The 26039-nt window shown below is 43.0% G+C and overlaps 1 protein-coding gene across 4 annotated transcripts in view; it reads right to left on the bottom strand.

Annotated features, from left to right (window-relative positions):
- The window catches only part of USP9X (ubiquitin specific peptidase 9 X-linked), a 217540-nt gene that overhangs the window by 37808 nt on the left and 153693 nt on the right, over positions 1-26039 (bottom strand). For 3 of the 4 annotated variants that reach the window (XM_054005771.1, XM_054005754.1, XM_054005763.1), the window contains 11 exons: positions 18009-18117; positions 17180-17326; positions 16910-17056; positions 15243-15465; positions 9129-9349; positions 8062-8252; positions 7492-7665; positions 4313-4454; positions 2860-3610; positions 1937-2060; positions 176-401 (listed from right to left, as the gene is read on the bottom strand). In XM_054005771.1, coding sequence (XP_053861746.1) covers positions 176-401; positions 1937-2060; positions 2860-3610; positions 4313-4454; positions 7492-7665; positions 8062-8252; positions 9129-9349; positions 15243-15465; positions 16910-17056; positions 17180-17326; positions 18009-18117 — 2455 coding nt within the window. The remainder of the gene's footprint in view (positions 1-175; positions 402-1936; positions 2061-2859; positions 3611-4312; positions 4455-7491; positions 7666-8061; positions 8253-9128; positions 9350-15242; positions 15466-16909; positions 17057-17179; positions 17327-18008; positions 18118-26039) is intronic. The other variant, XM_054005769.1, reaches the window with a different exon arrangement.

The raw sequence follows: 26039 nt of genomic DNA on the forward strand, positions 1-26039 counted from the left end.
CCTGAGGCTCACCTCCATTAAAACCAGAAGAGTTATAAGAAATTACAAACAAATATTTGTTTATAAACAATCGTGCAGAGTTTGCAGCTTTGATGCTGACACTTGTTCCAAATGAGCATTTAAACAAGTTGCCAAACAAATAAGTAGGTGTTTAGACTGAAAACTGTGTAAATACCTGACTAGACGGTCCAGGAGAAGCAAAAGGTGAAGGACATGGTCCATCTTGCAATGAAAAATGTGCAATAAATACTATAAGCTTTGCAAATGCACCCCTCACTTCAGCACTAGGGCATTCCAAAAGATACTCAGAGAAGCGGTTTGAAACATTAAAAAGGACATTGTGTGCAAACCAAAAGCGTACATTCTTGCTGTGACGAAGGAGGATGCATAATGCATCATACCTGAAACAGAGAAGATACATTACAACTGTGATATTAACATCGGCATTAAAATAATAACTAACCGATATTGACAAGATGCAACCCTCATTTTCTATAGCATAAATGTCTTCCATTTGCTGTCCTGCACCACCCATTCCTTTAGAAATTGTACAGATATCTGCTTTTTCCTCAAACATAGGTCTATTTGATCATCTGTTCACATCTCCACAGAGAATGTGATTACTTATCCTGACTGGAGCGGTCTTAACTGTTTTGTTCACTAAACAGTAAAAAGGAACATACTGTGGTTTTCTTTCATACAAATTATTTCAAATGAAAGTACCGCAATTAGAGTTAAATATTAAGCCAGAAGGCTTCCATTTCCATCTCCAACACATGCCAAAAAGCAATACGTACCCCAACTTCATCAAATTTGCATTCTAATGTAGGCTCCCAAGCTGAGAGTCATCGCAGACTCAATTCCTCTGTGGACCAGGCACAGAGGGGGGAAGCATAACTGATCAATGGATTACAAAAGCACCAGGTGGGTCAAGACAAATATGAAATGTGTATTTTGGTGATTCACACCATAATTTACAGTTTATCGTAGTTTCGAAGTACAAAACCTGCTTTAAAAAGGTCTTGATTGTGTGAATCACATGCAGTTGTACTACCCCCACCCACAGATCAGCAGCAGGTTATGATAACTTTTTGATCATCAGTTTTCTAGCTTAGACCCTTACTACTTGAGCTACACGAGTAAATGCTAGCTCCTTTCTAGACCAGTCACTGGAGGAGGGTTTAACACCTTCCCAGTGTGTTACACAACTATTTACTAGTCAGAAATCGAGTACTGGTGATTCTATTCCCAATTCTGGAAGAAGAGTGGGTTTATGGTGGTTAGAGATTGACTAAACCAGTATGGGTTAGCCTTTCTGAAAGACAGTACGGTACACAGCCTCAGATGGGTTTCTCATGTTTCAGACCTGGGCTCTTAGTTTTGGCAGTGAAGTTGCATAAACTCTCAGCTAATGTATTTTTTAAAATGGGAGGTGATGTGTTTGTGTCCCAGAGTATTAGATTTCTTGCAAAAGGAATAACAAAGAAAACGGACAATCAAGCGAAAAACTGCCAGAAGTGGGGATTGTAAACTCTTGCAAATCTCTGCACCAGGTCATTTTTCATCAAACCACCATGAAAAATTCAAACCGTGCTCAGAGATTATATTCTGTGTTTTGGTTTTTGCCATTGCAATGGAGATTTTTTACAGAAAATATTGTTAAATCTGAATTCTGTAACACAACCTTTACTATGGTATAGCTTATTCCTGCACAATCATATACATCAAAAGGAGGCTAGCTCTCACTTCAATTTCGGGCTCAATATCTCCCCTGTACTTTCCCATCCAGATTTAGCTCTCATCTCCACATACACATTTGAAATAGACATGGAATGAATATCTCAAACAGTTTTAATACTATTTTTACACAACTTGAATTTCCTTAAAGGAAACCAAACTCTCAAAACGGTAGAGTCATTGTTAAAGACAAATTTACCAATCACTAGCAGGGCCACGGACTATTTTCTTTGTGTGAAATCCTGTGGTGAAGAGAAATCTAGCAGCTAGCTGAATACTAATCATAGTTATTTCTTCTGCTTCAGGCAACAGGTGATCTTGTCCTAAAGAAAAATGAAAAAACTCAAGTGTAGACAAAATAAAACAAATAATTTTACCTACAATTGGCAAAATGACTAACTAATGTTCTTGTTTGGTAGCATAAACCTGGTCAAACCAGAATCTAACAATGCCCAGAGCCTCTCATTACTGATTAAGGCCTTATCTTTCAAAAGCAAACCGTAATTATGGGTTAACTTGAGATACCTTAATGAGGCAGTGCTCAGGTTCCACTCTCTGAAAAAAATAGGCTGCTTTCAGGTAATTCTATGTGCCCAACTTGAGATATTAGTCACTTCTGAAAAATTAGACCTAACCTTGAACATTTGGTTAGGTAACAGCTGAGTGATGGACTTAATCAACCAAAGCAGCTGCTGCTAATTACTTTTGCCTTTACTAACAAACACTTAAACAAAAGGTAAGTAACTTCAACAAACAAGTAAGACTTCAAGAAACGGATGGCAGGAAAATAATGGCAACAGTATTATAGAAATGTAATAAATCTGGTATCCATAAGAATTATTTGAGTTTAGTGATTTTTTGAAAAACAATTTAACATAATAGATAAAAAATAACTTAATAAATCCTTTTTAAAATGAAAATCAGAAAAATTATTCTAATGGTGCAGGTAAGCTTAAAGAAAAGCAGTACCCATTAGAAAAAAAAGATGTTCAAAACAAAATGCAATAAATTAACTTTTGCTAGGACTCAAGAATTCTAGACAATGATCATAAAATCTTTCCTGGCAACAGAGACTAATTTTCTATAAGAACAATATATTATAAGAAGCTTTCAAATACTAACCTGGAGGAGGATTTAAGTAGACACTATTACAAGTAAGCAATTTCTTTATAAACTGGAAATATTCTAGACTGTACTGCATACGGTTATGCATGAATTGCACATTCTGTTTCCGTACACTTCGCTCAATGGCTGATGGCATTTTAATCTGGTGGGGTTTAGTGGTCATAGCTAGTTCTGAAATATATTTTATTAGTTCACTGTCTTTATCCATTGTGTCCATACGTTCATAAAAAAGAATGTAAGCATTCCACCACCTCTTCTGGCGTCTGTAGGACATGCGCTTCATCATATGATCAAACACCTCCCCCATGTACTCTCCACCAAAACACTGATTTTTCATTTCTTCATCATCATCCATTTTACACTCTGTTACATCTCCATCATCAAATTTATACCATCGATTTTTCTCACCATCTCCACCATTTCTCTGGATAATGTAAGAGTAATAATGTCCACCACTGGCCTGACCACTGTGTACTAGTACACCAACTAGCCTGTATTTAGTGCTCCCAGAGTGCTCGTTTTCTGGCTGTTCATTTTGTATCAACTGATTTTCAGGATTTACATCATCTCCTTCCAATTTAGCTACACCTGCCACTGTATAAGGCTCCATGTCCAGCTCCCGTGGAAATTCAAAATAATCATTGAACTTGATTGCACATTCCCTTTCCCAGTCATAGTCAAAACGTTTTAACTGGATAGCAAGAACTGGAGGCAACTTCTTAATCAACAAGCGTTTCACTGTATCAACCTAAAAAAACATAACCAAACAGTATATTAACAGATACTGATTCTTAAATTTTCATTATCATTCAACACAAATTCTAAGGTCTAATGATGAAAAACCCATTTAATAAATACTGTCAATGTTTATCAATAATATACTGAGAAACTTCAGCATCAATATAATCTTGGCTGCAAAGCAAACAACAGTGTAAACAGCATTTCAAATTTACTAAAATGAGCATGCAATGGACTTGGAAGTAAAATATCATCCTTAACATCTCATTGAATTATTGCTAACTATTAAAACAGTAGCAGTTCTCTACAGCCTACATCACCATGAGATCATTTGATCTGTTATACATTTCAAACAAATTTCCAAGTTACTTCTGAAAGGTTTGCTTACCAATCCACTTTTCCTTAAGCTGATACACACTTTCAAAAAAATTCACCACTAAAAAACAGGGCTGCAGTAACTTTAGGTATAGGAGAGAAGCAAGTTGGTCATTTGAGATCTGGATTCCTGACAAATTCTAAAGTCTTTTATTTAAATAAATGACTGTTTCTCAGAAATATTCACAGTGAAACTGCCCCACCCAACCAGGGACTGATAATTACTTATGTGCTAAAAAATCATCAAATTTAAATATATTATGCTTAAAAACAAGCTAAAATTCTGTTAAACCAGTAACAAACTTGCACAAAAATAAATCACAAAAAGGATCATTACCTTTTTGTTGCATTTTTCACAATGATATGCATTTGCACCTTCCAATAAGTCTCCTTTGACATATTGTTCCAACGAGTCAAGCAGGTTTTGGTGATTTCTAATATCTACATTCAGAGTTGTAAAGGATTCCTCGCACTCGTACCTACAGATATGATGGGAGGGGAAGGAGGGAGAGAAATACAAATGTGTCTGGCAATTTTACATGGCTTGCAAAATATTCTAGCATAAAAAGTTTTGTTAGACATTTGATTACAACAGCTTGACACTCTAAAATAAGAAGTCATTCTTTATTGTATAAACTTATGTATTTAAAGTCACTGCTTCAACTATCAAAGATGACAGTTAAAATTACTTCCTCTGAAGTGCTAATTCAAAATGGTAGATCGTTATTTTTAAAACAGTTTGATGTGTTCAAAGTACAATAGGTTTGTATTAAGCTTCAACATGAGCTCCTTCCCAAACCACACCCCTCCACCAGGTGATTGATACTCCCAAAAAAAGGATAAATGGTTTACAAAAATAAGTATTTACCACAGAAAACAACTCCATCCCCTGAAGTTAACAGCAGCCACTTGGAGTGAATCAGTAAAGATGGCACCACAGTAAGCAGACATGAAGAATGACTAAAAGAATATGCTACTGTTTGTGTCACACTGCAGATTTGAATTGTGGCACTTATCTGAGTGCACTCCAGCTGTGTTCAGTGTGTTAGGTGTAGTTGTATTGAACGGTGGCGGGATTAGTTGGAGCAGATTAGCAGATGTGTTACTATGAACCTCTTGCTCAAATTTCAACCACTAATCCTACCCCGGACACTCATGAGGCATTGCAAATTTCAAAACAATCCAAGTAAGCACATAGATTTTAGAGCAGTTCGAAAAATGATCTGTTAAAACAGTTGGTCTCAATCTTAATAGCTGCTCAGTTATAGCAATAGGTGCATTTCTTTTTATAAGAAACATCAGATTATAATTTTTTCTGTATAGAGTGTTTGACAACACAATGTATAGTCAGTTCCACTGGTTTCTTTGTACAGTCACTCAGTTTCTCCTGCTGAGCAGGACTTTGGCACAACAACAGAACAGAAAAATATTTTAGAGAGAGGAAAATGAAACTGTAAAACCACAAAATTGGTAGGGGCATTCAGAGGCAGGTATAGTACCTGAAACTACTTTTAGCTCATGTGTTTGAAAGTGCATACACAGGCTAAGAAGAATTGGATTTTTATTGGTAAATGTCGGTAAACGCCTATTTCACTGTGCGCACACAAACAGATGAAAAATAATTCCACCAATAAGCAGCAAACTGGACAGATAGGCAAAGTAAGAAAAATGCTGCTTGAGAACTTAAGGTATGATTTAAAGATATTTACTTTGTATATTTTGATGTGATGTTAACAATTTGTGTTTTAACTGGTATAAAAATTTAACTTTTTGAATCACATCTACTGTTACTAAATTATTGCCTGACCCTCCACCATAATTTCACAACTGTGAAAATTTTAATAGATAAAAATAAAAATATTAAGAATAAACATTGATATCTTTCAAAACTATAAAAAATTAAATAGAAATTCTGTCAAGCCTATGCATACATTTAAAGTTGATATCTCTTTAATGATAGGTAAGAAACAATGTAAGAAAAATTACATACAACTGTCTCTTGCTAAGTTAAGGGTAAAAAAATTTTTAAATCCCCCTTTTTAGTAAGAATAGAACCGTGATCATTTAATTAGTGAGCTGCAAAGCTTTAAATCACTTGTACAATCCTACAGGCTCAGTACTGTAAACACACTATTAGGGTGATGTTTACTACTTTGAATAGTCTCATTTATTTTAACCTTTCTATTTACAGCAGTGAATATCCTGGCTAGCAGCAGTTTTGCTTGATTGAGTCCTAAAAGCAGCAAAAATATGAATCTCTTTAAACGTCAGACCTGTGTTTTAACAAAATCTAAGACAATTATGAGACCCTGAAGAAAGCGAGCAGCAGACTCCTCTTCCAGAGAGGGAGTGTGATGATGTACCTACCATAAATACAGGGTGAAAGAGCTGTTCTATTCACACACAATCTTTTTGGAATGAAATTCTTAATTGCTTAGTCTCAAACCAAAGCTTTAAGAAAATGTCAAAAAAGGAATCTATTTTTGAGTTATATGAGCATGAAAAACAATGCATTCCAATGATCCAAATATTAATGTATATAAGCAGCAAATGAGAATGAAGAGCCTACATACTGCATGGCCGCTCAGTTGGACAGCAAAACAAAAAATTATTGAATCTTATTCATTTGAGAGAGATGGCAGGGAAGTAAAAGTTCCAAATTCATGAGTGTTGTACAGCTGACGTCACTGAATGTTTTGAAGGAATGGATTCAAAAGAATAGTAGTTTTATCGTAGAGGAGAGTATACAGCTGCTTACAAATTAAAGAAAAAGATTCTTTACATTTATGTGGAACAGGCAGAACCCTTTTAATCTATTCACAGTTTCCTTTCATTTGATAAATACCAATAAGGTCAGCTACTGTCCAAGATATGTCCTAATTGATTATCTCTATACATTGCTGCTTCATTCCTATGATTGTAATTTGAAGGTCACATCGGAACACGTTAAGTCAAAGCCATGTCAGAAAGTGTACCTTTCATAAATATGTTTAAGTTACAATTATTTTTTATTTAAAATAATTGTATTACTATAATATTTGATTTAATTTGCAACTTTTTTATTTAATGGAAAAAGCTTGGTGCTTGAACTGAACAGAAATAAATTTGCAATTTGGTCAGCTGGGTCTTCACCATGTTGTTCCAGGGCGAACACAGCAGTGGGGCATGTTTTAGGACTTCGTGAAGTGCATTTGGCCCTCAAGGGAGCCCTGTTCCAGTGCAAATGCTTTGTGTTTATACACACACTGGTATTTAGGAATTTCTGAACACAGTTGATAGTGGGAGCAATAAGATCAACAGAAACACTAATGCACTGTACATAATGTTAAGGCTTTGCCCAGACAAGATAGCAAATTCCGTTAAAGGCAAAATACATCCTCAATATTAATGGTTTTTTCTTCTTCTAACAGGAAGACTTTTATAACACAGTTTATTTGCTTTACAACACTTTGGTAACCATCTTCTCACATAAATGTAGACTGTTTTAGTGTGAAAAAGGTGAAACAAAACACTTACCTATGTGGGCATCCTTGACAAATCTTCTGATCAGCGAAGGACCCTCCCAAAACCTTACTTAACATGGCTGGATGCCCCAAAGCTTTTAAAGCTTCATCTAGACTATCCACCAAGGAATTAAAAAATTCTAAAGCATCATGTTGTTCACGGAGATTAACAGGTTCACCCCAAAGTCTAAAAAGAAAAAAATAATAAATGTTTTGGGGGGTATTTTTGGAGGAGAGAAAAATACACTGAAATAATACCTCTTCACTTTTACTGAGCATAGTTAACTGATTGCTTATGGTGTTGTGAATCAACTGGTACAAAAACTAAACATTCCCTTTCACATATAAACGAATATCCGGCTGCTAAGTCTCAAAAACTGCTAGAGTTCAAAGATGTCGCTGTTACTTCTGCTCAATTCTGCTTACTTTTCCACCATTCTAACTAGCACATGTAAAGCCACATATATCTTAAAATTTATACAAACTGCTTACGTCTATTACTTTTTTCATATAACTGACTTCTATTATATTTTAATAGTCTCAGTGAACGGAAATCAATATTAAAAACCATTTTTCTATTTACCTGAATTGTTTCCAAAACCCTCTTGGTACATAGTACTGTAGTCTGGAAGCTGCTAAATGACCAAAAATGACTTGGAGATGTCTCAGAACTCCAATATTGTATTCTTTTCTATCTTCTGTTTTACTTAATGCTGGTTTATCTTCATACTGATGTGGATAACCAAACACATCATCCCGAGGATCAACATTACTCTATCAATCAAAAACAGTCATATAATCTTCATTAACATAATGAATATAAACAGAATATAGGAGAACTAAAAGTAGCAACAAGGTAACCATGTACAGTATGGTGCTCTCTAAGTTTGGGGGGGAGGGATAGCTCAGTGGTTTGAGCATTGGCCTGCTAAACCCAGGGTTGTGAGTTCAATCCTTGAGGGGGCCAATTAGGGATCTGGGGCAAAATCAGTACTTGGTCCTGCTAGTGAAGGCAGGGGGCTGGACTCGATGACCTTTCAAGGTCCCTTCCAGTTCTAGGAGATAGGATATCTCCATTAATTTATTTATTTAAAATTTATATTTATTTAAGTTTACAGAACGATTATTGGAGGAAACTAGTAACTTGCGTATTGTTACCTCTTTTAATTTATACACCTCTACCCAGATATAATGCGACCCGATATAAAACTAATTCGGCTATAACACGGTAAAGCAGTGCCCTGGGGGGGGCAGGGCTGCGCACTCTGGTGGATGAAAGCAAGTTCAATATAACGCGGTTTCACCTATAACGCGGTAAGATTTTTTGGCTCCCGAGAACAGCGTTGTATCGAGGTAGAGGTGTACATGCTACATGTAGACTGTTAAATCTACATTGTAGATGACACTTTCAATCACATATTCCAGACAAGGGGGAAAAAAAATGAAGGGGAAAAAGCAAGCCTGACCTTTAATCTTTTGGACCTTCTACTCTAATCACTAACATTTTCAAATAAGAAATATTATATTATAGTTTTGTTGCTAGAAATGTAAGGAAACCCCATTAAAATAAAATTCTATCTAATGAAAAAAAAAGTTATGACAACTTGAAAGTATTAAAACAGATGACTAGCAGGTCATCTGTATAATTACCTCATTGTCCTGCTTCTCATCCCCAGACATATCATCGTCTACATCACTGCCTGTGCCTTCAATTGCAAGAATACCATTTCGGATAGCTGGAATCATGTATAGCTGCTGAATGACAGAATTCATGTAACAAGTAGCACCAGCATTTTTTAATCCTACAAATCCCTTTGATGGCCGAGGCCCAACAGGTGGCAAATATTCCCATTCTGTAAGTGCTTCACAAGCTACGAGAGAATAACCAAAATTGATTAAAAAAATATTTTATTACAAAACAATATCTATTATGATAATCAAGGCAATTCCATAAAACTGAAATCACTATTTGTTCACGTCATAAACAAAGTTTAACTTACCAAACCTTCAAACAGAAAATAGTTAAAAACGTCTAAAATTAATGCCCTCATTTGTTGCCAATGACAGTTTAAGTGCAACCTTTAAGTAAAAGTATCTTATATAACCAATTAAAAAATAAATATAGCTAGTGCCAAATTAGCAGCAGAAGTACTTCTTCCCTTGAGACCAATGATTCGCCTTTTAAAGACACTTAGGTTGAAGAATTCAAAATCAATTAGCAGTGACAAGGAATCAGAGTTCACAATACTACACCAGTTTGGCCCTGTAACTTGTTTCATTATCAAAGTAAAGAAATGTGTAGAAGAATACTTCTCTAGTCAGACTATAGTCCTCAAATATCTTATTCTACATGATGTTTGTTTATGCCACACATTTTACTTCACAGTTGAATGCAATTTCACATAAGGATATCAATAAGGCTTACAGTTGGGTTTTTCCTCTGAAAATGGATGTTATTTATAAACTGGAGGTTCTTCGAGACGTGGGTTCACTCTGTGCCTGAGACTGGAGATTTCTAGAAGTAGAGTGCATTGGTCTGCCCCTGAACAGTTGCTCCCCTCATGCTCTGCACCAAAGGTATAAGGGATGGTGCGGACCAATGCCTCTAGTTCTCTCTCTTACCGTGAATCAGATAGGATTCAAAGCTGAGGGGAAGGAGAGTGGGCAGTGGAATATAGATAAGGACCACACATCTCTAAGCAGATCTGGTTACAAGTAAGTAACCTCCATTTCTTCTTTGAGTGCTGGTTTCTATGTGTATTTTCATATATGGGTAATTGGTAAGCAGTACTCAAACAGGAGCAGGAAGCAAGGATGCAATTGGTACAGAGGTCTGTAATACTGCTGTCCCAACAGGTGGATATGCAGAAGAGGCCTGGACTAAGGCATAATGTTAAGGTATGGATGGAACTCCAAGTTGCAGCCTCACAAACATTCAAAGAGATGCTACAGAGGTTGCTTGTACTCTAGTGGAACGGGCCCTCACCCTTTCCGAGGAAAGAATTACACACAGATGATAAAGAATGATACAGACGGACATCTACTTAGAGAGTCTCTGACCCAATAATGCTTGTCCCCACGATTGCTCTGCTATCGTGACAAACAGTCTACATGTTTTCCTAATTTCTTTCTTTGCAGATATATTGCTCTACAGCCCTTCACTGTAGAAGACAGTCCACCTTCTGACAGAGGATTTCCTTGTGAGCGTGGTCCCTGAAGAAGGGTCAGCAAGGGCATGGTCCCTGAAGAGGGGGAAGAGACTCGATAGTTTAGTTGGATGGAATGATCTCTAGTACCCACCTATCAGTTGTTATTCCCCTCCAACTGTGGGTGAAAAGGGTGAGGCAACCAAAGGTTTGGGGCGCAGTAGGGAATGATGTCAATAAGGGTACATGGTTCTCAAGCATCACATCAAAAGTAACCTGATTGGTGGATGGGGGTTGAATGGATATAGCTGTGGTGGAAGAAGCTGCATATCTAGGCCTTTATGCCCTCTGACATTTGCGCAGCAGTTTGTAAGGAGCTGGTGGTAGAATAGCTGAGGAAAGCTCTTGGCTTGTATGCTTGGTTTATGGTTTTTTCCCTTTGGGTCCAGGGTATAAATCCCCAATGAGTCAAGAGTTGTCCTGGAGTCCTCAGCAAGCATAAATATTAGTCAGTCTTTTCATTGACTAGATTAGGGTCCTCAAAGGGCAAGTCCTCAATGGTATTCTGGACTTCCCTCTGGAACCCCAAGAAGTGGAGCCAAGATTCACGCCTCATCACCACAGCAGTAGCTATACCTCTAGATGCAGTATCAGTCATGCCCACTGCAACTTGAAGAGAGGTCTTAGCTACCAGTTTACCTTCATCAATGAGGTCTTGAAATTGGGCTCTGTCCTCCTGATGGAGTTTGTCTTTGAACTTCAAGTGTTTGTGAGAACATTTTTTTGCTAATAAAGACTCATAGTTAGCAATTTTGAACAGAAAGCTGGGGGTGGATAAAAATACCTCCTATCTCTACGAAGTCAAGGCTTTTAAGTGCCCTTGTCTGCAAGAATTGCCTTGCAGTGCTATAAGCCTGGATGTCTTAGTGGCTGCTTGTACTACTAGGGAATTGTGGGCAGTGAGAGTAAACAGAAACTCTGCCCCTTTAACTGGTACAAAATATTGCCTCTCAGCCATTTTCAGGGTGGGAACGTAGGAAGCAGGAGTATGCTAAACTACCCCGGCTGGTTTCACAATGGTCTAGTTTGCTGGGTGGGTCATCTGACCGGGATTCAGAGGGCTGCAAACTGTCAAGTGGAATCTGGATCTCACTCCCCACCCTCTGCAGGAGCTTTTGATGTTGCCTGTGGTAGTCAGGTGGGGATGGCAAGCATGGGGCAATTGCCTCATCAGGTGAGGAAGGTGACACCATCAGAACCACTGGTACCAGTGAATCTGGTTCGATTTCTTCCCCCTCGCATGCCGACAGAGCCAGTTGGCATTGGCTAGAGGAGGAAAGCCAGCGGTATCCATATACAGATCCGAGGTGCCTAATGTAGGGATCTTACGGGCACCAATATGGCCAGTTTGAAGGGTCAACCCACTGGGGGGGACCCCAAGACAACGGGTACCACTGGTCCCATGGGTAATCATATCTGAGTGGAGAATAGATCCAAGCCCTCCTAGAGTCTCTGTCCAGACTAGTCTCTTTCTGTGGAAGCAATGGCTTGTCTAGAACATCTGAGATGGCCAACTAAAAGCTAAGTTCTAGTTCCAAGAGCAATGCTGTTGGTACCAGTGGGTGAACGCTCCGACTTGTGGACAGGATATGGAGTATCCTTTCCTCCTTGAGGTGATTTCCTCCCCCGGTGTGGAGATGTCACTCAGGAGAACCAGACCCAAAGGGAGAGGCAATTGAGGATAAGGAAGGGCGAAAATATCCTCTGGAAAGGTATAGGTTTCAGTCTGTCCTGGAGAGTGAAGTGTCCCGGTGGTTAGATCCAGCACATCCATGGTCATGGTAGTCAGTGGGTCCTTCTGGGGACAAGATGATACCATATAACAGAAGTCCTAACTGGAGTTCCTAGTTGGTGTCAGCAGATATTGATCCTTTGACTTAAGAGCTGGAGTTGGTACCAATGGATCCTTTCTCCTTTGCACATTATCCTCATAATTTGGAGGTTTAGATGGTCATAGATCTTTATGACCCATGCATGAGGACTTGCCCAACTTGGACAGAGTAGGGGAGGGATCCTTTCTTTTAGGAGAAGACTTGGAAGGGGATCTGTCCTTGAGTAGATGAGTGAGCCCTTTAGTCTTGCCAAAAGCCCAGATCTAGTGATTCCCTGGGCTTAGCAGCTCTGGCCTCTGCTTCTGAGCTTGTGCTTGAAGGGGTGGTGTTTGCAAATTGAGACTGCTGTAAAACAAGAGGGTCTCCCCCTGGCCTGGATCCACATGGGGTCTCATGGGTTTCTCCTTGAGGTACTTCCTCCATCAGAGCTCTTGTCCTCACAGGTTTGGGGAGGGAAAGAGTGGCAGCTGCTGAACTTAGCAGAGATAATAGCCTCCCCAAGACTGTAAAGGAAACACTGGTGTTCATCGCTGACTGAGAAGGAGACAGTTCTTAAATCCCAGGACTTTAAGCATAGTCCTTCTCCACAGGATCCCTGAGACGGGGAGACACTAAACTGAACTAACTAGACTATAAAAATAAACACTATAAATACTAAAACTATATACAATTATAGTTACAGATTTGAAAGACATGCAAAGATAGCTTTGGACACAGGATTCTGACTCAGGCCATGAGACAATAAGAAGGAACTTGAAAGGTGTTGGTCTGCACCACCCCTTATGCTCTCAGTAAAGGGCATGAGGGGAGCAACTGTGCAGAGGCCCAGACCAACAGACAGTACTTGCTAGAAGTCTTCGATCTCAGGTGCATGAAGTGCATGCATGGCCACGTGTGGAATACACATAGGAACCAGCACTTGAACTATTCCTTTAATCCACCCCCACAGACTCTCAACTACTATTTTACTATCACCACGTAAGTTAAAATCAGTGACCAACAGGCCAACCTAGTGACGTCCCAGCAACATTGTAACACAAGCAACTCTGATTTGAAAATGACTTATAATATTTTTGCCCATAAGCTAGTGATCCATTGCGTATATAACATACTTAGGCTCCCGTGCCTTTGCCATCCCTATGAAAATCCATCTAAATTTGGAGAAAAGTTATAAGCCTTTGAAAAATCGTAGTTGGCATATGCTCAATAAACTTTAGACAATAGCAACTAAATTCCCTGAAGATTCTATCTGCTCTGGGTACGCTCCAGCCCAAGGCTCTTCAGGACTTACCCTGCAACTGCTTTGCTGGACTGCTCCAGACTCTGCTGGGTCCGGGCACCAGAACTGAGAGAAGGGAGATGGTCTCCTGTGGCTCTCAAGATATGTCTACACTGTAACATAAGCCCTTGCTTGAGCCCGGGCTCAAGGCTACCCCTCCTTGCATCTATACTGCAACTGTGCTAACCCAGGGCTCGAATGCACGGTCCCAGGATCCTGCAGGACTGGATTGTCCAAGTTTGAGTCAAGCTGGGACCCAGGTTTCAAGCCTCACTGCTTTGCAGTGCAGATTCAGCCCCACTTGACTTAGGTCCTAGGAGTCATTCGGAAGTATCCCACAATTCCAGGGGACAACTTCCTTAGTCCTCTCTATCCTAACAATCTGGAACCCACTCTATTGAAAATGGACGCCACACTCCCTCTGCAAACTTCAGAAATTCAGGTCAGTGTTAACGTATTCTGGTCTGATCACCTATCTGCAAGCACACTATCAGAGAGCCTCCTGGGTTTGCAATGCAGAGAAAACAGATCAAGTCTTCTGCAAAGTGAGCTGCTTCCTGGTAATGTTCAGGGTGGGCAGTAAAGTTTTCCCACAGTGCACTACGGTCCTAGGGCTAGAGCAGCCATATGGAGGGGGTGTGAGCGTGCCATGGGCAGCCTAGGGACTCTGGGATATAGCTACTTTGACTCAGCTTTGCACACTGCATTATGGATGCCAGAGCCCTTGGTTTGAACATGGGTCAACAAATTCTTAACCTAGGTTAAAATACAATGTATTTTATATTGGGCTTACATTGCAGTGTACACCCTCAGTGACCCTCCTGTGGGCCCAGGCAGCATAGAGGAGGAAGCTGCCAGATTCAAATGCAAAAGAAACAAGAAGTGGACCTGTGGGAGTGTGTGTGGGTGGCGGTAAACTGAGACAAGGAGGCTGTGGCAGAGACTAAGGCTGGAGACTAGGGATTGGGATGCGTCCTGACTGCAACTGCCTAATCAAGAAGATGGACTAAGGAGTAGAAAAAGGTGATGGGAGACAAATCTGAGGAGGAGCTGGAGTGCAATGGAAGAACTGGGGCTGACTGGGACAAGTGGACAGGGGATGAGGGAGACAGGGAGTATGTGGGTGGAAAAGAAACTGGGACAGTCTGGGCAAAGAGACTGGGACATGATCAAGTTATTAAAGACTATCATAATGCATACACACCATGGAGCCAAAGTAAGATTGTAGAAGCAACATTAACTCTGGCATTCCCTAACTTTGGAGTGATTGACTTTACAAACTTAAAAGTTAAAGATTCTTTCAATTGGGGTGAGGGGGGGGGAGGGAGTGTAATTAGCATCAGAATCAGTTGACAGCACAAAGTTATTAGTATAAGTGGGAGGAAACATATACATTACAATACATAGATTAAATAATTAAAAATAGATAGTTAAAAATGCTACATACTAGTGATTGCTGTACCTATGTAATACATTTCAGTCAAGGTGTCTACTATTTGTTTGAGATTTCGGACACACCCCACTGCTAGTGCTACTAGCAACTCAAAACCAGCATTAATGGTAGCTGGTGAACTACAGACTGGTATGGCTTGCTCAGCAGGCAGTTCTCCATTTCTCATGTATTGTAAATATACATTGGAAGCTGGAAAGATGAAGTCATCTATCAATTCCTGAAAAACAGAAAAGTTGTTACCCGTTACTATTAAAAAACGGAAGCATTTTTCAACAGACTGGAAAGCGTTACATTTGTTAGAAGCGACAAAGAGTCCTGTGGCACCTTATAGACTAACAGAAGTATTGGAGCATAAGCTTTCGTGGGTGAATACCCACTTCGTCAGACGCAGGTATTCACAACCTGCGTCTGACAAAGTAGGTATTCACCCATGAAAACGTATGCTCCAATACTTGTTAAGTCTATAAGGTGCCACAGGGCTCGGTCGCCTTTTTACAGATCCAGACTAACACGGCTACCCCTCTGATACTTAACATTTGTTAGAGAGATGATTGAAAAGAATATAGATAAACTAAAATGTATTTCATTCTATAATAAAGAGGAGCCTAAAAAAAGAAATTAAAGTGGTAGTCTTATTTTTTTGGAAATATTCTATCTTCAAGTTAATTCTCTTTTTAGAATTTAATTGTAAATCTCTAATCAATCTGGATCAGTGACAAATCTTGCTAAATTAGTGTATTGCCTTTGGAAAGTACTATTCTAGCTGTTGCTTTGTGTTCTCAACAAGAGCTTCAGAGCTATCACTCTACTGATGCACAGAAAACACTTGATTAACCAGCTATTCAGACAACATGATGGTGTTGTACATAAACTTGAACACAAAAGAACAATTAATTAGCAAAAAAAACAATTAATTAATTAGGCTGAATTTGGGACAAGGAAGGAAAGAATCTCTGTGCTCTATATATGTCTCACTATGCATTGTCTGTCAATCTAACTTGTTGCTTCAGTTTCCCAAGCTGCAAAAGGATATAAATAAAAGGAATTGAATTGTGGGAAGACTGTCAAAAAATTGCGGCTGAGTTCTGAACAAGACATAGAAAATTGCAGAAAAGTAATAGTGGAAATTATTTGCAGTAATAAAGTCCGTTATTACTTTTCTGCGATTTTCTGCTGTTGGTCACCCACGGCTGAGAGCGGGAACATAGGGCTGAGAGCGAGGGCTTCTGCTGTCGGCTGCCTAGAGCTGACAGTGAGGGCTCCCAGTGTCAGCCTCATGCATGGTGGGACTCCCGCTATCAAAATTGTGGTGGAAGCCTAATATTGCGGAATCCGTAATTCCTGCAATATTACAAGTTAACTGGCGTTTTAGGTATAAAGTTATCTCGCTAAGTTGTAACAAATCAACAAACAGTGGTCTGAAGATGTAAAAGGCAATGTGAACGCTGAGTATTCTTAGCAGACCAACATGTCCATTATACTTTGAAAAGTTTAATAAATTCCAAGTAGAACCATTTGTTTTACAAACAAAAAATGTTTCATGGAATGAGCCACTTTTGTGGTTCCATTCTGTAAAATAAAAAGTTTCTCCACATTTTTTTTTTAACTGATTTCAAAGTAATGATATTCAAAATTAACATACAATACAAACTGTAACTTACTTTAATGAGATTAGCACCTCCTTTTTCACAACCAATATGATATTTCTTTTCAGGGGTTTGGAATGCCAGTAATTCTTTTGTTACTCCAAGGTGGCCTTCTAAGATTGTCTCTTCAACACCTGTTTCTCCTGTTCTTTTCACTTCATCCTAACATTTTTAAAAAAATGTTAGAAGGCTTGAAATTATGTATCTTTGGGAAAATTTACAACCAGATTTTAATATGAATTTTTGGAAGACCAATCTCTATAATTCACCTGATATTAAACTTACCCTAATCCTTTTAAGCCAGTCTATTTCATTATTAAGAAGAACTTCAGCATTGGGCACATTAATATTACTGTTGTAAGCGTAGTTAAGAAGGTGTCTTAATAGGGTGAAGTAGTCTCCTGAATGCTTAGCTCTTTCTCTTGCAGTACTCTAGAACACAAAAAATAATGTATAATTGATAAATGCCTTTTTTATTTAGAGCCACTAAACCCAGACAATTTTTTCCTAAACTGAATAGAATTTTAATGGAAAAATAAAATGAAAATGTTTAAGATTTGAAGAGATTAACGGTTGTGTGTAAACTTAAAAATGACAATTTATTTTTGACCTAAATATTTGAAAAGCAGCTTCTTTCACTAACTTGCAAAGATCAACTGAGGAGTTGAAACATTTAATACAGAGCCAGCCAGAAGTACACTGAATTTGAAAGTCCTTACAGGCACAGGAAATGAAGGATGAACTACTTCACAAATATGTAGCTTAAAAACACATTTATTCATAATTTATGCATATTTATCTAATCTGCTAAGGAATAAACCTTTAAAAAAAGTTTTGCCATTCACTTTTAAGATCATTACATTTTAAAAATATATTTTTATTATTTGCATAAGAGACCATTTTTACCCCTATCAAATTGGAATTATCCTATAACATATTGCAATATAAGAGCCATAGCAGCATAATCAAAGAAACAATGTTCGAAACGTAAATTCAAATGCATTATACATGGTAGTAATGTACTCTATTGAAATAATTTTTATCCTATCATTCATTTCTTATGGAACATCGAACTGTACTAGAATAATGAAAGTGTTAATTTCAAATGCCTTACCCCTAACACAGTAAACAGCAGTGTAATGAAGAAAAGCAGAGGTCTCTGTCCCATACAACACCTGGTAGCCATTAAAAAGAATTGCTCCTGTGCCATCTGACGAACAGTTCTGAAAATAGTGAAAAAACATTTAATTTTTCCCATAAAGAATAAATACAATTATAATGTGGGATAAAAAAATACCTCTTGAAATCAGTGAAAAATACCGTTACCTACCTTTCGTAACTGTTGTTCACGTCCATTCCACATTAGGTATAGCCGCGCTGCGTGCATGAGCGTCGGACACTTTTCCCTTAGTGGTACGCGTTGGGACAGCGAGGCCCCCGCCTGAGCGGCGCCACTGCGCCATGCATATATACCCCTGCAGGCCCAACCCCCTCCAGTTCCTTCTTGCCGGTGACTCCGACAGACGGGTAGGAGGGCGGGAAGTGGAATGGACGTGAACATCACATCTCAAAGAAGAACAGTTACAAAAGATAGGTAACCGTTTTTCCTTCTCCGAGTGCTTGTTCACATCCATTCCACATTAGGTGAATCACAAGCTTACCGTCGGAGGAGGGTAGGAGTCACAGAACAATTGATTAGAGGACTGCCCTGCCAACCGCCAGATCCTCTTGGGCCTGATTGTTGACCCCGTAGTGGGTCATAAAGGTATGCACCGATGACCAGGTGGCTGCTCTGCAGATCTCCTGGACCGGGACCTGTGCCAGGAAAGCCGCTGAAGCTGCTTGTGCCCTGATCGAGTGGGCCGTGACTGAATGCAGTCTAATCCAGGAGAAGATCCGCTACGCCGACACCAGGAGGCCTCTCATTCTTTCTGCCATGGCCATGAACAGCTGCATGGATTTACGAAAGGGCTTGGTGTGCTCCAAGTAGAACGCCAACGCTCAACGGACATCCAGGGTGTGCAGGCTGCAGTGACTCAGGTCCACATGAGGTTTGGGAAAAAACACCAGCAGACCAATGTCCTGACCCAGATGGAATTGTGAGGCCACCTTTGGGAGGAACTTGGGGTGTGGGCGGAGCTGCACCTTGTCTTTATGAACTACTGTTTATGGCGGCTCAGAGGTGAGTGCCCTCAGCTCAGATACTCTTCTGGCTGAGGTAATGGCCACCAGGAATGCCACCTTCCAGGAAAGGTGGAGGAGGGAGCAGGTGGCAAGTGGCTCGAATGGGGTCCCCATGAGCTTAAAAAGGATTAAGTTGAGATTCCATGGAGGGCCTGGGGGCATAAGGGAACACCCTCTCCAGTCCTTTAAGGAACCGCCCCACCATTGGGTGGGAGAACACCGAGCTCCCTGAAACCCCCGGGTGGAAGGCGGAGATGGCCGCTAGATGCACCCTGATGGAGGATGGGACCAGCTCCTGCTGCTTGAGGTGCAGTAGGTAATCTAGAATGGTAGGCACCGGAGCCTGGCATGGCTGAACCTGTTGGGGCCCACACCAGCATGAGAACCTCTTCCACTTGGCCAGGTAAGTCGCCCTGGTAGAGGGCTTCCTACTACCAAGTAGAACCTGCTGCACAGGGAGGGAGCACTGGCTCTCCAAAGCGTTCAGCCACAGAGCTTCCACGCCGTCAGATACAGTAATTGCAGATCGGGTTGGAGGAGCCACCCTCCGTCCTGCATGAGGTGGTCCCGGTGTAGGGGCAGGGTTACCAGGGCTTTCACCGACAGCTCCAGGAACATGGTGAACCAGTGCTGGCTGGGTCAGGCCGGGGTGATGAGGATAACCGCTGCCCGGTCCCTGTGCACCTTGAGCAGGACCTTGTGAACCAGAGGAAGCGGGGGAAAGGGGTATTTCAATTCCCCTCCCCACAGGATCACAAACGTGTCTGCTATTGAGCCCAGGCTGTGGCCCTGGAACAAGCAGAACTGTGGGCATTGGGCGTTGCCCCTGGCGGCAAACAGGTCTACCCAGGGAAACCCCAACTTGTGGAAGAGCGAATACACAACGTCCGCTCTGAATGTCCAGTCGTGCATGCAGTATGACCTGCTGAGGTGGTCCGCCAGGTCGTTCTGCACCCCCAGGAGATTTGACGTCTCTTGGTGAATGGTGTGGGCTATGCAAAAGTTCCAGAAGAGGAGAGCCTCGTGGCAGAGCGGTGAGGAGCGAGCTCCGCCCTGCTTGTTTATGTAAAACATGGCGGTCGTGTTGTCTGTCAGAACTGTCATGCTGTGATCACTCAAAGTGGCGTGAAAGGTCTGGCAGGCTAAACGAACCGCCCTGAGCTCCTTCGCATTGATATAGAGCAACCAGTCCACTCCCGACCACAAGCCCTGAGGTCTCCTAGGTGAGCACCCCATGCAAGGTCTGACGCAGCTAGGCCAAAGGGGAGAACCATGAACTGGTAATGTTCTTGGTTCACAGTGAAGCGCAGGAATCTGTGATGCGCCAAGTGGATGGCGATATTAAAGTACGCGTCTCTCATGTCGAGGACAGCGTACCAGTCCTCCGGATCCTGGGAAGGGATGATGGTGCTCAGAGAGACCATGCGGAACTGGGCCTTGACCAGGAACTTGTTGAGCCCTCGCAGGTCCAGAAGGGCCTCCTTTGGCCTTGAGAATGAGGAAGTAGCAGGAGTAGAACCCTTTCCCTCTTAGGTCCTTCGGTACCAACTCTACTGCCTACTGCCCCTGCCTCTAGGAGCGTGCGAACCTCCTTTTCCAGGAGGTGCTCATGAGAAGGGTTCCTGAAGAGGAACGGGGAAGGGGGGTGAGGGATAGGTATGGAGGAGAACTGCATCCTGTAACCACTTCGCACCGTGCGTAACACCCAGCGGTCTGACGTAACACTGGACCACGCACGGGAGAAGTGGGACAGGCGGTTCAGGAAACAAGTGGACGAATCCGGCGATTAGTCCAGTACGCTGTCCTCGAGCGCACCTTCAAAAGCCTGCTTTAGGGCCGGGCTGAGACTTATGCTGGCCTTGGCTCTGTCCTGGCCTATTGGAGCTATTGTTGTTATTACGCCGCCTCCTGTATCCCCATTTCGCCTGCAATAAGGCTCATGCCTAGGACGAGGTTGGTAGTGACACTGAGGTGGCGGCTGTGGCTTTCTTTGGGTCGCCGGGGTGTGCATACCCAGCGACTTGAGCGTGGCCCGAGTCCTTGAGGCTATGCAGCTTTGCGTCCGTGTGGTCCAAAAAGAGCCAGGACCCTTCGAAGGGGAGGTCCTGGAGCGAGTTCTGGACCTCAGGCGGCAGACCTGACTCCTGCACCCACATCGAGCGTCGCATGACCACTCCAGATGCGATTGTCCTGGCCGCCATGTCTGCCAAATCCAAGGACGCCTGGAGAGAGGTCTTCACTACGGCCTTGCCTTCGTCCACCAGCGCCATAAACTCCTGTTGGGAACCCTGTGGGAGGCTGTCCTTAAACTTCCCCACTGCCGCCCAAAAGTTGAAATTATGCCTGTTGAGGATGGCCTGATGGTTAGCAATCCTCAACTGGAGGTCCTTTGAGGAATACACCTTCCTGCCAAACAGGTCTAGGCGCTTCACTTACTTGGCCTTAGGTCCCGGGGCCTGCTGCCCATGGCGCTCTCTCTTGTTTACCGCAGAGACTACCAGGGAACATGGGCTTCGGTGGAAAAACAAGAACTCATACCCGACGGGGCGAAGTACTTGCGTTCCACACCTTTGGTCGCTGGAGCGCTGGAGGCCGGGGTCTGCCATATAGTCTTATAGTTCAACTGTATGGTCTTAATGAGTGGGAACGCTATTCTGGATGGACCTTTTGGGCTCAGAATGTCCACCATGGGGTCCTCTTGCTCAACCGTCTCCTCAGCCTGTAACCCCAAGTTATGGGCAGCATTACGCAGCAGTTCTTGGTAGGCTCTGTGGTCTTTTGGCGGAGGTCCTGATACCACTGTGCCTGCCACCGCTTCATCCGGGGATGATGAGGAGGTCAGCAGCTGCTCCACTTCCTCCTGCTGGTCCCCTTGGTCCCCCCTCCCCTGAAGGAGGAGCATCCATCTTGGGCCCGGACAGCTGACCCAGGGGAGGCACCGGCCTCGGTTTCTCTGGCCTCTCGTTCGGTGACTGTGCAGGCGGTCTGGATGCCGTGGCTTCCCGCACGGAGGAGCATCGGTGCGGGGTCCAGGACCAGTGCACAGAGCAGCTGGCCCTGGAGGGAGCACCTTGTCGTTGGTGGTAGGCCCCGGGGGTTCAGAAGGGCCAGTGTCCGGTGGTCCCCACTGGGGTTTCCACCCAGCTTGGTGATCTCTGCCTTCCGGTGCCCAGTGCGAGTAACTGTATCGGCCCGAGTCGGCGCCGGACTCTGGTGACACCAAGCGTGAAGGCCACAACGGTGCCGTCGACCTATGCTGGCGGGAGATTGACGAGCGTCTTCTCACCGATTGGGACCGGGGTCAGTGCTCCCGAGACCTGGACCAGGACCAGTGACTTCTGGAAGCCTTCGGCGATGGCCAGCTCGCCTTCTCTTGGTCCCAGTCTCTGGAGGGTGCCGGAGAGCATCGGGTCACTTGCACTAACTCTGTGCACTGACTCGTCTCCAGTACCGAGGCTTCCCTCTGCGTCAGGGGTAACTGAGAGTCCGTAGACTCAACCCTTGACCGGGACCAACGCCGGGAGCGATGCAGGGACGGTGACCTCAAACGGCGCACCATTGCCGGCTTTCCTCTCAACAGCACCGCAGGCTTCTCCCTGATCAGGAGGGGGCTCACCGCCGACAACCCTATGAGGTCCTTCACCGCCTCAAATGCGTCAGGCGTGGAGGGCTGATCCATTATTCCCTCAAGCCTGTTGTCCTCACTGAGTTCACTTAGGACTGGACTCAGAGGGATTTGTGGTACCAGTGCCACTGGTGCCGGCACAATGTCCATTCCACTCTTTCCGGTGCCTGGGCCCTTAGATGGCGCTGGTCTCCTTGCGGGAGGGGGAACGTCCAGACCCTTCTTTTGGCTTGGCCTTGGGCCGCACCGGGGAGGATGAGCGGTGCCGGGGCCTACTTTTCTCCGGGGCCGACAGCTTGCAGTGCTCGTCCGGCACCGGGACTCTTGACAACTCCAGGACACTCTGCACCGAGGAAGCTGGAGCCAGCATTGGGCGCTCCGGGCCCGATGGCTGCAATGCTGCCTCCATCAACAACTGCTTCAAGCAAAAGTTTCTCTTTCTTTGTTCTAGGCTTAAACGCCTTGCAAATCTTACACCTCTGTTTGGTGTGCTTCCCACAGGCAACGCAGACAGGAGTCGTGGAGGTCACTAACTGGCACGTGGCGCAAGCTTTAAACCCGTGGGCCTGCGGCATGCCCTGGGGCGGGTGCTGGAAGCCTCCAAGCACCTAATCTATTAAGTGTTCACACAATAGAATGCTAACGAACTGATAGCTGCTAAGTACTCTAAAGCTAAGGGATTGCTTCTCCTAGGGGAGCAAGAGGTTGTTCCAACACTGCCCCGGATGGTAAGAAGGAACTGGAGGGGGTCGAGCCAGCGGGGGTGTATATGCACAGCGCAGTGGCACCACTCAGGCGGGGGCCCCGCCAGTCTGCCGGGTACTGCGAAGGGAACAGATTCCGACGCTCATGCACATGGCGTGTGTACACCTAATGTGGAATGGACGTAAACAAGCAAAGAAAAAATTTTGTTTGAAAAAGAGAAAAAAATTTAATTATATATCAAACTGCACAATATAATTATTTTTGGCAAAATGTAAGAAACAGCAATACCTGCACAGTTTAGTTATTGTCCCTCATTTGTTTTTTCTTTCAAGAGAATTACTCATGTATAAACCAAAAACTATAAAAAGAATCATTAATACAACAAACTTTTAAATAGCTCACCTTGTTTTTTAAAACAAGATGAGCAAAAAAATCTGTGTTGTCATCTTTCAATGTAAGTGAAGGTGATCTGCAAACAGATTTAACAAACACCCAGCAATTCTGTACGACTGCCAGCCCTTGCTCCATGGCCCAATACTAACATGGTGACATTAACCCCACACTGGAATCCACTAGAGAGTGGGGTGGTCCATTAAGTACTTAAAAAAAACAAAAGGCCCCAACACGTTTGAACACTGCAGTTTCTTTTTAAATATCTTGTACTCCATAGGGTGTAAACTACATTAAAAGAATCTTTGCAAAACTATGCAATACAGTATAAGAACAGTTTATTTCCTAGACTGTCTCCTTATTCCACGGCAGATGCAACTTCACCTACATACTATGTATGCATTGAACATCAAATGAAGTCAAAACTGATGACCTGGACTTCAGTGAGACATGAGAATGCGAAGTTTAAAACAAATTATATCCTGAATGCCCTTTACCTTTGCTATTTGTGACATTCAGCATATAATTATCAAGATACTGGACTTCTGGCATCCTAATTGCAGGTCATATTTAAAAAAAAAAATCAGAGCTGAAACAATTTATGAGCACAATCTACCCAACCAGGGCTGGCTCTAGGTTTTTTGCCGCCCCAAGCAAAAAAATTTTTGGCTGCCCCCTACCCCAGCCCTGGGCTCTCCCCCTCCCCAACTGCACCCTCCTGCTGCCCCGGCCCTGGGTCACTGGTAACTCGCTCCCAGGGCGGGTCATTCAGCAAGAATTTTGGATGTGCACAGAACACAGACCGGATTGGTTCCCATATGGTTACAGAACTGCAGTAAAGTGGAACAATTTTCAGCTTGTGTGATTGGAGGCTATCTGGATGCATATTATAAGACTGTCCTACATAAATGAGGAAAAGTTGAGGTGCCTTTATTACTCTTTTGTTCCATTCTTTGTTTCTATGGGGAATGCACTATCACGGACTTCCTTTTAAACAAATAAAACTAAAACTTAAAAAAAAAAAAAGCAATGGCTGTTGAAAATAGCAATTCCAGTCCTAATAACCACTGGGAAGCATTTCTTGCTCAATTTATTCTACTTCTTCTACAGCAAGTTACAGTGGATTAATATATTTGATTTGGGGGAAATGAAGTAACAGCTGCCCAAATTGAACTTGAGCACTCCTGAATTTTGAGGGTGTTCAAATCTGGAAGGCAGGTGCTAGATTCCCTTTCTGAATATTAGCTATATCTGGAGAGGAAAAGTCAATTTCTGCTTCCATGGCTCAGAAGTGGAAATCCTCCTAAGTGCCTGGTACTGTATCTAAAGCTGCCCAGGTCCAGAGCCTCCCCCCTCCCTTACTTTTCATTTTAAATTCTAGTGGAATCCACATACCTCCCTTGCTAGGCTTCAGATAGAGAGGTGCACCGTCCATTTAGTCCCCCCAATTCCTTCTTTGGGGGAGAGCCTAGGGCTGGGGCGGCCGGGGATGCGAGGGGAGGGGGAGGGGAAAGAGCCCAGGACTGGGGAGAGCCCAGGGCTGGGGCAGCAGGAGGGTGCAGATGGGGGCCAGAGCTGGGGCGGCAGGGGGTGCGGGGGAAGGGGAGAAGAGCCCAGGGTGGGGGCGGCAGGAGTTGCGGGTGGGGGGAGAGCCCAGGTCTGGGGCAGCAGGGGAGTGCAGGTGGGGGCCAGAGCTGGGGCAGCAGGGGGTACGGGGAGAGCCCAGGGCTGGGGCACCAGGGGAGGGCAGCAGAGGGTGTGGGCGGGAGGGAGAGGGAGGAGCAGCAAAAAACCTAGAGCTGGCTCTGTTCCTACGATTCACAGCAAGCTAAAAATTTCAGTTCCATACTCCTTTCCCACACCCTTTCCTGTTGCTAGTGGCCAAGGGAATACTGGGAAATGTAGTTCTTTCCCTGCTCCAGGGCTGGCTCTATAGGCAGGGAACTAACCAAGAAACTACAGTTCCCAGGGCCCCCTGCTGGTTCTCAGCTCCCATGCTGGATTCTTGCACCCCCTTGCAAATCTGCCGCCCCAAGCAACTGCTTGCTTTGCTGGTGCCTAGAGCTGGCCCTGTACCAAACTATAAATTTTAAATCTTGTTAAGAAGGTTCTTCCAGTCAAGTATGTAATATGACTTACTGAGAATCCCCTTAAGTGATCGAAGTTTAAAATTAAATGCATATACCGCAAAGTAGGGGAGGAAGACAAAGATGTAATCAGAACACAGATAAGAAAAGAGAA

This window comes from Malaclemys terrapin, chromosome 1 (genome assembly GCF_027887155.1).
Source record: "Malaclemys terrapin pileata isolate rMalTer1 chromosome 1, rMalTer1.hap1, whole genome shotgun sequence".
Taxonomy (NCBI): Eukaryota; Metazoa; Chordata; order Testudines; family Emydidae; genus Malaclemys; species Malaclemys terrapin.